Source organism: Thalassophryne amazonica, chromosome 13, assembly GCF_902500255.1.
Source record: "Thalassophryne amazonica chromosome 13, fThaAma1.1, whole genome shotgun sequence".
Classification (NCBI taxonomy): Eukaryota; Metazoa; Chordata; class Actinopteri; order Batrachoidiformes; family Batrachoididae; genus Thalassophryne; species Thalassophryne amazonica.
The window spans coordinates 83,334,559-83,347,711 of record NC_047115.1 but is presented as its reverse complement, the minus strand read 5'-3'; the positions used below and the strand labels follow the sequence as shown (position 1 = coordinate 83,347,711).

General features: G+C 41.9%; 1 protein-coding gene across 1 annotated transcript in view; it reads left to right on the top strand.

Moving 5' to 3' along the window:
- The first annotated feature begins 1,492 nt into the window (after positions 1-1,492).
- Positions 1,493-13,153, top strand: part of LOC117522990 (leucine-rich repeat-containing protein 40-like) — a 41,957-nt gene continuing 30,296 nt past the window's right edge. The window contains 6 exon segments of the mRNA XM_034184408.1: positions 1,493-1,774; positions 1,947-2,077; positions 6,739-6,797; positions 7,039-7,191; positions 10,731-10,926; positions 11,032-11,056. Coding sequence (XP_034040299.1) covers positions 1,547-1,774; positions 1,947-2,077; positions 6,739-6,797; positions 7,039-7,191; positions 10,731-10,926; positions 11,032-11,056 — 792 coding nt within the window. The 5' untranslated portion in view covers positions 1,493-1,546.

Below are 13,153 nucleotides of genomic sequence, written 5' to 3'. Positions count from 1 at the left end.
ATCCATATCAAATTAGGATTTCTTTTAAAGGTTCCACTCAGTGCAGGTGTGTGTCTGTGTGTACGTGTGTGTGTTGTGTGTGTGTGAGAAAGAGATGTGACAAATTTATCTGATAAGTACTTTGAGCTTTTAAACATAATTAAACATTTGTTAAGTCCCAAAATCAGGTCACAGAATTTAATTGGTTTCATATTTTGCACCTGTTCATGATGCTCATTAGAGGTGGGCGTTACTGGGAATTTTGGTATTGATCTGATACCAAGTAAATACAGGCCCAGTATCGCAGATATCGATACCGATACTTTTTCATATTTAAGCTTCATAGATCCAAAGGATCCAAAAGACCTAGGATAGTATTTCGCCAAACATTGTGACAACAAAATACTTTATTATCACAGTCAACATTTTTCTTTAAAAACATATCACTCTACACAACTTAAAACAAAATCTCCTGAGGTAGAGGGCTGACAAACCACAATACAACAAAATTAATACACCACAACAAATACTTTAAACAATTTCAAACTTATTCTGTTTTTCAAGTCGAACAATACAATAAAATAATACAAAAAATAAGGAATTTCTTCCCTTTAGTGCACTTCTCTACATTGTTTCTTAAATAAAGAGTGTAAAAAATAGAACTTAAAGCAGATTAAAACAATCTTCTGAGGTTAGAGAGCTGACAAACCACAACAGAGAAAAACTAACACACCACAACAAATATTGTAAACAGTTTCAAACTTTTTTTTTTCCAAGTCGAACAATACAAGAAAATAATACAAAGAATAAGGAATTTCCTCCCTTCAGTGCACTTAAACAAAATAAAAACATTAAGTGAAAATTAAATAAAGTATAAATAAAGAAAGAAAGCGTGCTGCTCTTACAGACAGAGTAGACTTTGATGAATCTGCGTGCGCAGCAGTCAGTGCGTGTGGGAGAGAAAAAAGCTTGAATATCGATCTTTTTACACGAGGATCGTTCAATATCAATATCAGCGTTGGTATTGATAAAATTGATATTAGGAAAGATCCGCCCATCTCTCATGCTCATTTTTCTTGTTTGACGTTGCTGAGGATTTAATTGGGACATGTTTTCAAAGATTTTCAAATACTCTACCTATTTTTTAACTGAACATGGGCGTTTGGAAGCTCCCAAATATATAAATATATAAATAAACGATTTGTACATGGGTCAGCAATGCGGTTCGCTATGTTTGTACCTTGAGAGTTGTCGTACTTCAAGTTATCCTGTTGCCATAGTTACGAAGAAGCGAACCAGTAAAGTGGGCATATTTTCCAACTTCGTGTTTTCTTCTCCAGTCACAACCCAGCTATACATTTATTAATTCAAAGGTGGGTTTTACAGCGCAGATGTGATTATTAATATAGGCGGCAGCAATGTGAGAGAGTTGATGTTTTATGACCGAAGTGGTGGTGATCACACGCACGACTAGTGCGAAAACTTGTAAAAGTGACACTAACCTGATAATTATTATTCTCATTCATAGTGGAAAGGAGGAAATAAAAATACATTTGACGACGGGTTTATGTACATCATTTCTGCAATGTTGCGTCCAGAAAAGGAGGATCCTGACCTGCAGCTAAGTCTTTCCTCTGACAAGAGTGATGATAAACCACAGATCCACCACACGTTCATGCCCAAGGGTCCTGTGCTAAAGGATTCCACTGAATATTGTCCTTCAGAAACTTTGTTTATGATCAGAATACAGCTGAAGCGTGTTCCACCAAATATTCTGACAAATAGGACACTAAAGGTCAGTTTAGATTTCACTGTATTGCATTCATCAGCCTGCTTATGCTACAGTGGTCTTCAATCAGATAATCTCTCATCCAACCCCTACATCAACAAGAGTATATATTGTAAAGAGTAGATAGTGTATTATTCTGCAAATTGCTGCTCACTATGTTTCATTGTATTGTCTGCAGCATTTGTATCTTGAAGGAAATCAGATATCCAGTCTGCCAGAGTCCCTGTTCACAAGCTTGCCCAGGCTGCTTTGGCTGGACCTCAGAAATAACAAAATTACATCCCTTCCTGCAGAAATTGGCTTGCATAGGTAAGCAGTTCATATAGTTGCTCTTGAAAACGCATCTTGATTGCTATTCCAATCCCCAAAGCCGTGGATATGTGCTTCTGTGTCACATTTCTGAATAGATTTTAAGAGAGCTCTATCAGCATAAAATGTAATACTTTCTTTTACTAGACTATCATGCACAGAGGAATTCTTAGATGTTTTACTTCAATGTGTTGTTTTATAGTTTTTTGAGTATGCATCTACAGACATAGAATTGTGAGACTTTAATGTGAAACACCAACAATATTTAACTGTAAAAGAAAGGTAAGGACTGGTTGCAAACTACAGTGCGTTTAAAGGATATTCGAAAGTAGCGGGCACTTAGAGTGCATACCTGCACTAACACCCAGTCCTTTGACTGCCCCGTGTCTGTGCAACACCAAAACTGATTTAGTTTTTTTTTTTTTTTTTTTTTGCGGGGGTCACTACAACCTGAGGAGTTGATCCCAGCAGTTTTCGCTTCTGGTGTCAAGCGCCCGGTCCTGCTGGGTGTGTCCTGGTCCAGGGACAGTGACAGGTGTGGAGTTAGACTGGGACGGTCCACTTGTCAAACTCACAGAGGACAGAAACCTCCCCCTTCGGTAAATGGCTCAACAAACAACACTAGTTCCTAACCTCAAGAAGGTAGACAATGATCTACAACCTTATTTTTATCCATATGAGCCATCCTCTGAGCTCAAAAATAATACTGACCTGAACGAGCAGACGGTGGAGAAACTGAAGCTTAGGGACTGTCTACAAAGTGCAAAAACAAGACATCAGAAAAATATTCAATAAATTCAGGTGTGGTGTCACCAAATTCACTGTACACATCAGTGGTCTCCTGCTAGTTATACTACAGCACTCAGTTTGGAAAAATGTCATTATGAAAACTTTGGAGAATTTTTTATTGATTAAATTTTCAATAGCGTCATTGTTAAAAGGTGTAGTCACACAAAAGCCACAGCACACATCAGTGGGGTCCTGCTGGTTATACTACAGCACTCAGTTTGGAAAAATGTGCAAAAATTGAATTTTAGTGATTTTTATCATTAAAATAAGTCATAAAATGAGCAATAAAATTCACTAATTCACTAAAATTCTATTTTTGTGCTGTAGTATAACCAGCAGGAGACCACTGTGTTCAGTGAATTCGGTGACACCACACCTGAATTTATTGAATATTTTCTGGTGGCTCTTTTCGTTTTTGCACTTTATCAACGGTCTCTGCGCTTCTGTTTCTCTGCCGCCTGCTCGTACAGGTCAGTGTTATTTTTCCAGCTCAGAAAACAGTTCATATGGATAAAAAATAAGGTTGTAGCTCCTTGTTTACCTTCCTGAGTTAGAAACTAGTCTTGTTTGTTTTTCTGCAACGTTTCTCTTAAGATTATTGAGCCGTTTACCAGAGGGGGAGCTTTCTGTCCTCTGTGAGTTTGACAGGTAGACCGTCCCAGTCAAACTCCTCACCTGACACTGTCCCTGGCACGGGACACACCCAGCTGAGCTGGGCACTTGACACCATCGAGAGCTGCTGGGATCACCTCCTCGGGCTGCAGTGACCCCCGCAGGAAAAAAAAATCATTTTTGCTGTGACAGGGTTTGCGATCAAGATTTCCTGCAGTAATTGAGCCATAAACTGAAATCCATAAACTACTTAAACTGAAAAAATATATATACGGTGAGGAAAATAAGTATTTGAACACCCTGCGATTTTGCAGGTTCTCCCACTTAGAAATCATGGAGGGGTCTGAAATTTTCATCTTAGGTGCATGTCCACTGTGAGAGACATAATCTAAAAAAAAAAAATCCGGAAATCACAATGTATGATTTTTTAATAATTTATTTGTATGTTACTGCTGCAAATAAGTATTTGAACACCTGTGAAAATCAATGTTAATATTTTGTACAGTAGCCTTTGTTTGCAATTACAGAGGTCAAACGTTTCCTGTAGTTTTTCACCATGTTTTCACACACTGCAGCAGGGATTTTGGTCCACTCTTCCATGCAGATCTTCTCTAGATCTTTCAGGTTTGGCATTTCAGGTCCCTCCAAAGATTTTCTATTGAGTTCAGGTCTGGAGACTGGCCAGGCCACTCCAGGACCTTGAAATGCTTCTTACGGAGCCCCCCCTTAGTTGCCCTGGCTGTGTGTTTGGGGTCATTGTCATGCTGAAAGACCCATCCACAACCCATCTTCAACACACTTACTGAGGGAAGGAGGTTGTTTGCCAAAATCTCGCAATACATGACCCCATCCAGTCTCCCTTCAATACGGTGCAGTCGTCCTGTCCCCTTTGCAGAAGAGCACTCCCAGAGTATGATGTTTCCACCCCCATGCTTCACGGTTGGGATGGTTTTCTTGGGGTTGTTCTCATCCTCTAAACATGGTAAGTGGAGTTGATTCCAAAAAGCACTATTCTGGTCTTATCTGACCACATGACCTTCTCCCATGCCTCCTCTGGATCATCCAGATGGTCACTGGTGAACTTCAAACGGGCCTGGACATGTGCTGGCTTGAGCAGGGGGACCATGCTGCCCTGCAGGGTTTTAAACCATGACAGCATCATGTGTTACTAATGTAATCTTTGTGACTGTGGTCCCAGCTCTCTTCAGGTCATTAACCAGGTCCTCCGGTGTAGTTCTGAGCTTTCTCAGAATCATCCTTACCCCACAAAGTGAGATCTTGCATGGAATCCCAGACCGAGGGAGATTGACAGTCATCTTGTGTTTCTTCCACTTTCTAATAAATCAAATCAAATCAATTTTATTTATATAGCGCCAAATCACAACAAACAGTTGCCCCAAGGCACTTTATATTGTAAGGCAAAAGCCATACAATAACCCCAATGGTCAAAACGACCCCCTATGAGCAAGCACTTGGCGACAGTGGGAAGGAAAAACTCCCTTTTAACAGGAAGAAACCTCCAGCAGAACCAGGCTCAGGGAGGGGCAGTCTTCTGCTGGGACTGGTTGGGGCTGAGGGGAGAGAATCAGGAAAAAGACATGCTGTGGAAGAGAGCAGAGATCAATCACTAATGATTAAAAGCAGAGTGGTGCATACAGAGCAAAAAGAGGTGAATAAAAAGAAAGACTGGGTGCATCATGGGAAATCCCCCAGCAGTCTAAGTCTATAGCAGCATAACTAAGGGATGGTTCAGGGTCACTTGATCCAGCCCTAACTATAAGCTTTTTCAAAAAGGAAATAAATAATCATAACAGTTGTTGTCTTCTACCAAGCTGCTTGCCTGTTGTCCTGTAGTGCATCCCAGCCTTGTGCAGGTCTACAGTTTTGTCCCTGGTGTCCTCTTTGGTCTTGGCTATGGTGGACAGGTTGGAGTGTGATTGATTGAGTGTGTGAACAGGTGTCTTTTATACAGGTAACAAGTTCAAACAGGTGCAATTAATACAGGTAAAGAGTGCAGAATAAGAGGGCTTCTTAAAGAAAAACTAACAGGTCTGTGAGAGCCAGAATTCTTGCTGGTTGGTAGGGGTTCAAATACTTATTTGCAGCAGTAGCATACAAATAAATTATTTAAAAAATCATACATTGTGATTTCCGGATTTTTTTTTTTTTTTTTTTTAGATTATGTCTCTCACAGTGGACATGCGCCTAAGATGAAAATTTCAGACCCCTCCATGATTTCTAAATGGGAGAACTTGCAAAACCGCAGGGTGTTCATATACTTATTTTCCTCACTGTATATATCATGAATGATATTCATGTTTTGCAAGACCCCCATTCACGTTTTGTGAGACTTGCGTTCATATTTTGAGAGATATTTTTTCAGTATTCACATTTTGCAGTTAACGGTTTATGGATAATTCACGATTTGCAGCTGATTCACGTTTTGGGGGTTAATACCCTTCACCCTATCCCTCCGTGATATTTCATAGAAACCCATTTGTAACATTTTGTATGTTGATGATAATCAAATACCAGTGTCCTCATTAGGCCACCTAAAAAAAAAAAAACACCATTAGTTTATCATTCCCACCCACATGCCGAAATTAGCCTGTATCAACTTTCTAAAAAAAAACGTATTTTGGCAAATTTTTTGACAGCAGTACAGCTGGTGCAAGAACTGGTGTCACTGACTGAACTGTTCCCCCTAAAAATCGGTCGCTCCTGCCTTCATTGCGCCTTCAAAGTGCATGCATCATTTCGGCACGTCAGCAGCAATTCACCAATTATTGCCTCATTTCTGCTTAAAACGGCTTTGTTTCTGCTTAAAACTGACCTTTAGAAAGATTTAAGAGGTTTTACTTTGTCATCTGATGGTTATTAATCACATTATTTACTTTGATCACTTTGGGTGTAGAGAGTCAGACTCAGAAAGTCAGACTCAGATGTGCTTGCTGTGGCGCTCTGATCGCTCCCCCTTGTTTTATTATGAAATGATGCTGAATTTATGTGGAAACGATTGTTGTACAAAAGCTTCAGATATCTGTTGCTGAGATAGATGATGACTGGAGTGCAGTTTTTTAAGCAGAAACAAGGCGATAATTGGTGACTTGCTGCTGACATTCACAAATGGCGCATACGCAGTGAAGGGGGGGGGGGGGGATTTTAGGGTGGACCATTCAGTCGGCGACACCGGCAAGTCCTCTAGGTGATTAAGTTAAATCTTTACAGTCATGTAACACTTTCAAATTTGGTTCCTGTAGATGTCTGAGAACTCTACTGCTAGAAGGGAATCTTATCTCAGCACTTCCACGAGAGCTGGGTGAGTGATGTTTACTCAATTCCACCAGCGGCCAATTCCTCTGCTATTCAAAATAACAAGATGTCTTTGGTTTTTAACAAGCCCCACCGACGGCATGCTTATAGCAGCATTACATGCACTATTAGGAAGAGGGTGCATTAAGACATGTAAAGTAAGCGCTTGCTTCTCTTCCTGTGAATTGCTGTGCAACGGCTGTCAGCTAAGTTTTTCTTTGTGTGTGTGTGTGTGTGTTTACTTTCAGGAAATGTAATGAGCCTCAAAGCCCTCAATCTAAGGTACTGCCCAATCGTTTTCCCTCCTCGTGATGTTCTGCAACAGGGACTACAGGCCATCCTACAGTATCTGAGGGCTGCTATTGCAGAGGGACCAGTGAGTGTAAGAGCGTCTCTTCCAGGTGATTGAAAGGCAGCACATTCTTAGTTTTAAACAGTGCCATGACAGTTGATGGGATACACACGTCTCTTAAATGAATCTCAGCCATTTGCACTTTTTGTGAAACAAAAATGCTAGCCACAAAAATAGCACCTTGTCCTGGTACTATTTCACTGGTGTGACTTCAGTTCCCTTGGAGACGGTGTGTGCCTCTCAGCTGACTCCTCCTACTGTATTCAGTCTCTGTAATATTTTTAGCCAGATGAAAATGATCAATAACCTATGAGCTCGAAACAGACACTCTGTGTCAGTGAGTACTGTCAGGTCCCTCCAGAGCACACTGCTCCTACACACTGAATGGAACCAAACCCTCAGACAACCATATTATCCTCCCGCCTACAAGGTTACTAACAAAGACACAGCACTTGTGCAGAGTAAAGCCCCTTTCACACCGGGCCCACTTCGAGTTGCATTGTGCGGCATCAAGACGACGCCACGTGGAAGCAACCCAGTGCCGAAACTATGTAGCTCAACGCCACAACAGAGCAAGGGACACAGACGACGAAGCAAATCGGATGCCAAAAATTAAAAATGTTAAATTTTTTTGCGTCCTGTACTCAATGCAGAAATTAAGTGCTTTCAACGCAAGTCAGAGCAATGCGACAGTACTCAACGTGACTGGAAGCCACACCCTCACAATACAACGTTACCCAACGCCAATTTATGAATCCTGCTGTGTTCCATTGTTCCCGCAGTATAAAGCACGCAGGATTGTTTTTATACCATGTACACAATGCAGCTAAACTACATGCTCAAAAAGATACATACTACATATTATTATCAAGTATTTTCAGCTTTGCGATCATAAAATATTTAGTTTTTTTGTGTTCTAATGAGCCAACATGTTGAGCAACAGTTACATTGACCTAGTAATATTTAATGCTACCAAAATGTCCTGGCTACTTGTTGTTTTCTAAAAATCCAATATGCTTGGTCAGAAAAATCCTGTAATTAACTTGTACATTTGACATGTTTTTTTTTTTTTAATCAACCACTCTGGGCTTATATAGAACAAATGATTATATGTGTATTGGCTGCCCACACATAATAGTTGCAGAGGTTTTGTTTTCACCCCTGTTTGTCTCTTTGTGAACAGCCTGTATCCCAGAATTTTTTCTTTTTTTTTTTTTTTTTTACAGAAAATTCATACCCTGATAGGCAAGAACTGATTCAGTTTTCAAAGTCATAGGTCAAAGTCAGGAAAAATCTTGGAAAAATCCCTATCCTTTAGCATTGAATGAATTTTCAAGAATTCATAACTCTGTGAAACAAGATTGAATTTCTTTCATATTTTTGAGTAGGATTGTATTCTTTGTCTACTGAGAAAGTTTTGTCTGGTGTTGCAGACTGAACGGTCCCCCCACAAAAATCCCCCCCCGCCTTCACTGCGCATGTGTCATTTCATGTGTCAGTAGTGATTCCACTGGTTATCGCCTCGTTTCTGCTTAAAACTGACTTGAGAATGATTTAAGAGGTTTTACTTTGTCATCTGATGGTTAATAATCACATTATCAGAATCAGAATAGAATCAGAATCGCCTTTATTGTCATTGTAATTTACATTGCAACGAGATTTGAGTGCACCTCCAAAAAGGTGCTTTCCATGGTGCGAGTAATTTTTAGCCAAATAAAAGACAGTGAAATTTAACGGCGAATTTTTCAGAGTATATGTACAACTAATATAGACATAAGGTAAAATAAAATAAAATAAAATGTGGACCAAGTAAAATGTAAAACGAGAATTATATACAACTGTGGAATCATATTGCATGGGAATATTGCACATGGTTTACAGATATTGCACAAGAAACTTGAAGGTGCAGATTAGAGTGATTTGTTATTGTTCAGTGCAGTGATCGCTCTGGGGAGAAAGCTGTCTGTTTGTCCTACTTTTGATTGACCTATACCGTCTGCCGGAGGGTAGTAGGTCAAACAGGTGGTTGCTGGGGTGGGATGTGTCTTTGCTGATGCTGGCAGCTCTGCTGAGGTAGCGAGAGCTGGCAATGTCTTCCAGGCTGGGCAGAGAGCAGCCAGTGATCCCCTGGGCCGTTTTGATCACCCTCTGCAACGCTCTCCTGTCTGTTGCTGAGCACCCCCCGTACCACACTGTGATGCAGTACGTCAGGATGCTCTCGATGGTGGCTCTGTAGAACAACACCAGCAGCTTCTCCTCCAGACTGGTTCTCCTGAGCACCCTCAGGAAGTGGAGACGAGTCCCCTCTGAGTCCCTTTGCTCTTGGGTATAGAGAGTCAAACTCAGAGAGTCAGTCTCAGATGCTCTGCTGACTGCTCCTATTGAGTTCAGGTCTGGAGACTGGCTAGACCACTCCAGGACCTTGAAATGCTTCTTACGGAGCCCCTCCTTAGTTGCCCTGGCTGTGTGTTTTGGCTCATTGTCATGCTGAAAGACCCATCCACAACCCATCTTCAATGCTCTTACTGAGGGAAGGAGGTTGTTTGCAAAAATCTCACGATACATGACCCAAACATACTCCCTTCAATATGGTGCAGTCGTCCTGTCCCCTTTGCAGAAAGTACTCCCAAAAGTGATGTTTCCTCCCCCATGCTTCAGAGTTAGGACTATGTTCTTCGGGTTGTTCTCATCCTCCAGACAGCACAAATGGAGTTGAAACCAAAAAGCTCTATTTTGGTCTCATCTGACCACATGACCTTCAGCCATGCCTCCTCTGGATCATCCAGATGGTCACTGGTGAACTTCAAACAGGCCTGTACCTGTGCTAGCTTGAGCAGTGGGATCTTACGTGCCCTGCAGGATTTTAAACCATGATGGCATAGTGTGTTACTAATGTAATCTTTGTGATTGTGGTTCCAGCTCTCTTCAGGTCATTGACCAGGTCCTCCCGTGTAGTTCTTGGCTTTCTCAGAATCATCCTTACCCCACAAAGTGAGATCTTGCATGGAGCCCCAGATTGAGGACGATTGACAGTCATCTTGTGTTTGTTCCATTTTCTAATAATTGTGCCAACAGTTGTTGACTTCTCACCAAGCTCCTTGTCTCTTGTCCTGTAGTCCATCCCAAGCTTGTGCTGGTCTACAGTTTTGTCCTTGATGTCCTTTGACAGCTCTTTGGTCTTGGGCATGGCGGATATGTTGAAGTGTGATTGACTGAGTGTGTGAACAGGTGTCTTTTATACAGGTAACAAGTTCAAACAGGTGCCATTAATACACGTAAAGAGTGCAGAATAGGAGGGCTTCTTAAAGAAAACCTAACAGGTCTGTGAGAGCCAGAATTCTTGCTGGTTGGTGATCGAATACTCATTTCATACAATAAAATGCAAATTAATCATTTAAAAATCATACAATGTGATTTTCTGATTTTGTTTTTTTTTTAGATTCTGTCTCTCACAGTTGATGTGTACCTACAATAAAAACTACAGACCTCTCCATTCTTTGTAGATGGGAAAACTTGCAAAATTGACAGTGGATCAAATACTTATTTGCCTTTGTGTAGTTCTAGCTGTTTTGGTTGATTTGTTGGCAGAGCTGCCAGAGGTGGAGAAGCTCCAGTTGTCAGAGCTGGTAGGATCCAGTACAGAGGAGTTGGCCGACGAGGATGAGCTGCAGAGGTTCAGGGAACTGAAACGCAAAATTATTCTCTTGGACAGAACTGAGCTGGGTCCCTCGCCAGCAAAGGAATACACAAACCCAAAGTGTCACTTTCTTCCTATCATCAAGAGGTAAGTAAATGTATTTATGTTCACAGTGTAAATTTCAGAAAAGATAGGCTCTTGTTTTGTAAAAAAAAATAGAACAATGGCTTTGACCTCTGCTGTATGTTGTAGAGCAGGTAACTCAGTGGATAAGAAGGTGACCTGCCAATATGTAGACATGAGTTTGAAAACCACTCATGCTACCTGTCTGTGTCCTTGAACAAGTCACTTAATCTACTTTTAATATACATTTTATTTATTTCAAGCCACCCAGCTGTGAATGAGTACCGGCCTTGGCTGGGGAAGTAACCTGTGTCAGACTGGCGGCCCATCCAGGGGGAGTTGTAGGCTTTCCTCTGCATGACGTGACTGAATCCATAGATAGGCACCAGCACTAAAGAGCCTCAAGGCCTACATAGGACTTACTTCTGCTGTATGTGGGTCATCTAAATATCTTTACTCGTAGAAGACAAACTTTTGGCTGTGTCTTAATGATCTATGGTACGTGGTGTAATGCACATAGTTCAAATGCACTGAGGTCATGTCTAACTCCACATTGCAATTTACACCGTGTGAAATCCAAGTGTAAAATAAGGCCTGTATCTTACTTTACATCGGCTAAAAGGGCTTGTCTTATGCCTGGTTCACTCGGCAGGATAATTAGGCCAGTATTGGCCCTGATCTTCCCCTTCCGACAATCTTAAGGACGCCCCGACAATCGTGATGACACCAAAGATAATCTTATCAGATATTTCTGCCGTGTGTGATGTGTTAAGAGCGCTCTGATCTGCTCGGAAGGACGTCAGGGTGCTCTGATCGCAAATCGGGGATATTCAACATGTTGGATTGTCTTGGCCTGGTATTGCAGCACGTGTTGTGTCCTCCGATCACAAACGAGCATGCAGCCTGCTGAATGTGACATGCAGCCAATCAGAAAGCGAGGGTGACGGACGTACGGAGCGGAAAATAAAATCAAAACAGCTGTTATGGCTTAATAAAAAGTCCAGTGGTCACCACTCCTTTAAAGAACGCCTTTTCTTTTTCTTTTTGTGTCATTTTTTTCCCTCTGTTTTAAATATTCAATCAATCAATCAATTTTATTTATATAGCGCCAAATCACAACAAACAGTTGCCCCAAGGCGCTTTATATTGTAAGGCAAGGCCATACAAAAATTACGTAAAAACCCCAACGGTCAAAACGACCCCCTGTGAGCAAGCACCTGGCGACAGTGGGAAGGAAAAACTCCCTTTTTGTTGGGGAAAGTGTAGTGACACGGACCCACAACAGGGGGCGCAAATGAACGGACAGTGAAAGAGTCAAATATGAACACTTTACTGTTGTGAATGAGCACAACACAGAGGAATGTGAAATTTTACAGTCAGTCACAAGGGTGGCCACTGTCTTCGAAGGTCGGATCTGGTACTGCTGGCAGGGAGCAGAGACAATAAGATATGGGTGTGTGCACACCCAGTAGCAACAACGGTGGGAATGCCACCTCAACCTCTAACACACACTCGTGCAGCTCCTGTCTACCCACTTATCTGGTAGAGGTGTGCAGCGGAGCCGTTGCTGGACACACCGAACGCCGGTCTCACAGACACGGAACACCACAGGAAAACGGCTGCAAAAAAGAGTTCAGACTGATACACAGTTCACTTTTCAAGGCTGAGAATACTACCTGAACGGTTTGACGATATCTCGGTCGATGAGGTGGAGATGACGTCCGGGTTTTATGGAGTGAGATGATGAAGCATGAATGAGTGACAGCTGTCAGGAGATATGAGTGACAACTGTCACCCCCGGCTGTGTCCGTGGCGGCAGCGCCCTCTCGTGACTGAAGCCCGCACTTCAGGCAGGGCGCCCTCTGGTGGTGGGCCAGCAGTACCTCCTCTTCTGGCGGCCCACACAACACTTTTAACAGGAAGAAACCTCCAGCAGAACCAGGCTCAGGGAGGGGCAGTCTTCTGCTGGGACTGGTTGGGGCTGAGGGAGAGAACCAGGAAAAAAGACATGCTGTGGAGGGGAGCAGAGATCAATCACTAATGATTAAATGCAGAGTGGTGCATACAGAGCAAAAAGAGAAAGAAACACTCAGTGCATCATGGGAACCCCCAGCAGTCTAAGTCTATAGCAGCGTAACTAAGGGATGGTTCAGGGTCACCTGATCTAGCCCTAACTATAAGCTTTAGCAAAAAGGAAAGTTTTAAGCCTAATCTTAAAAGTAGAGAGGGTGTCTGTCTCCCTGATCTGAAT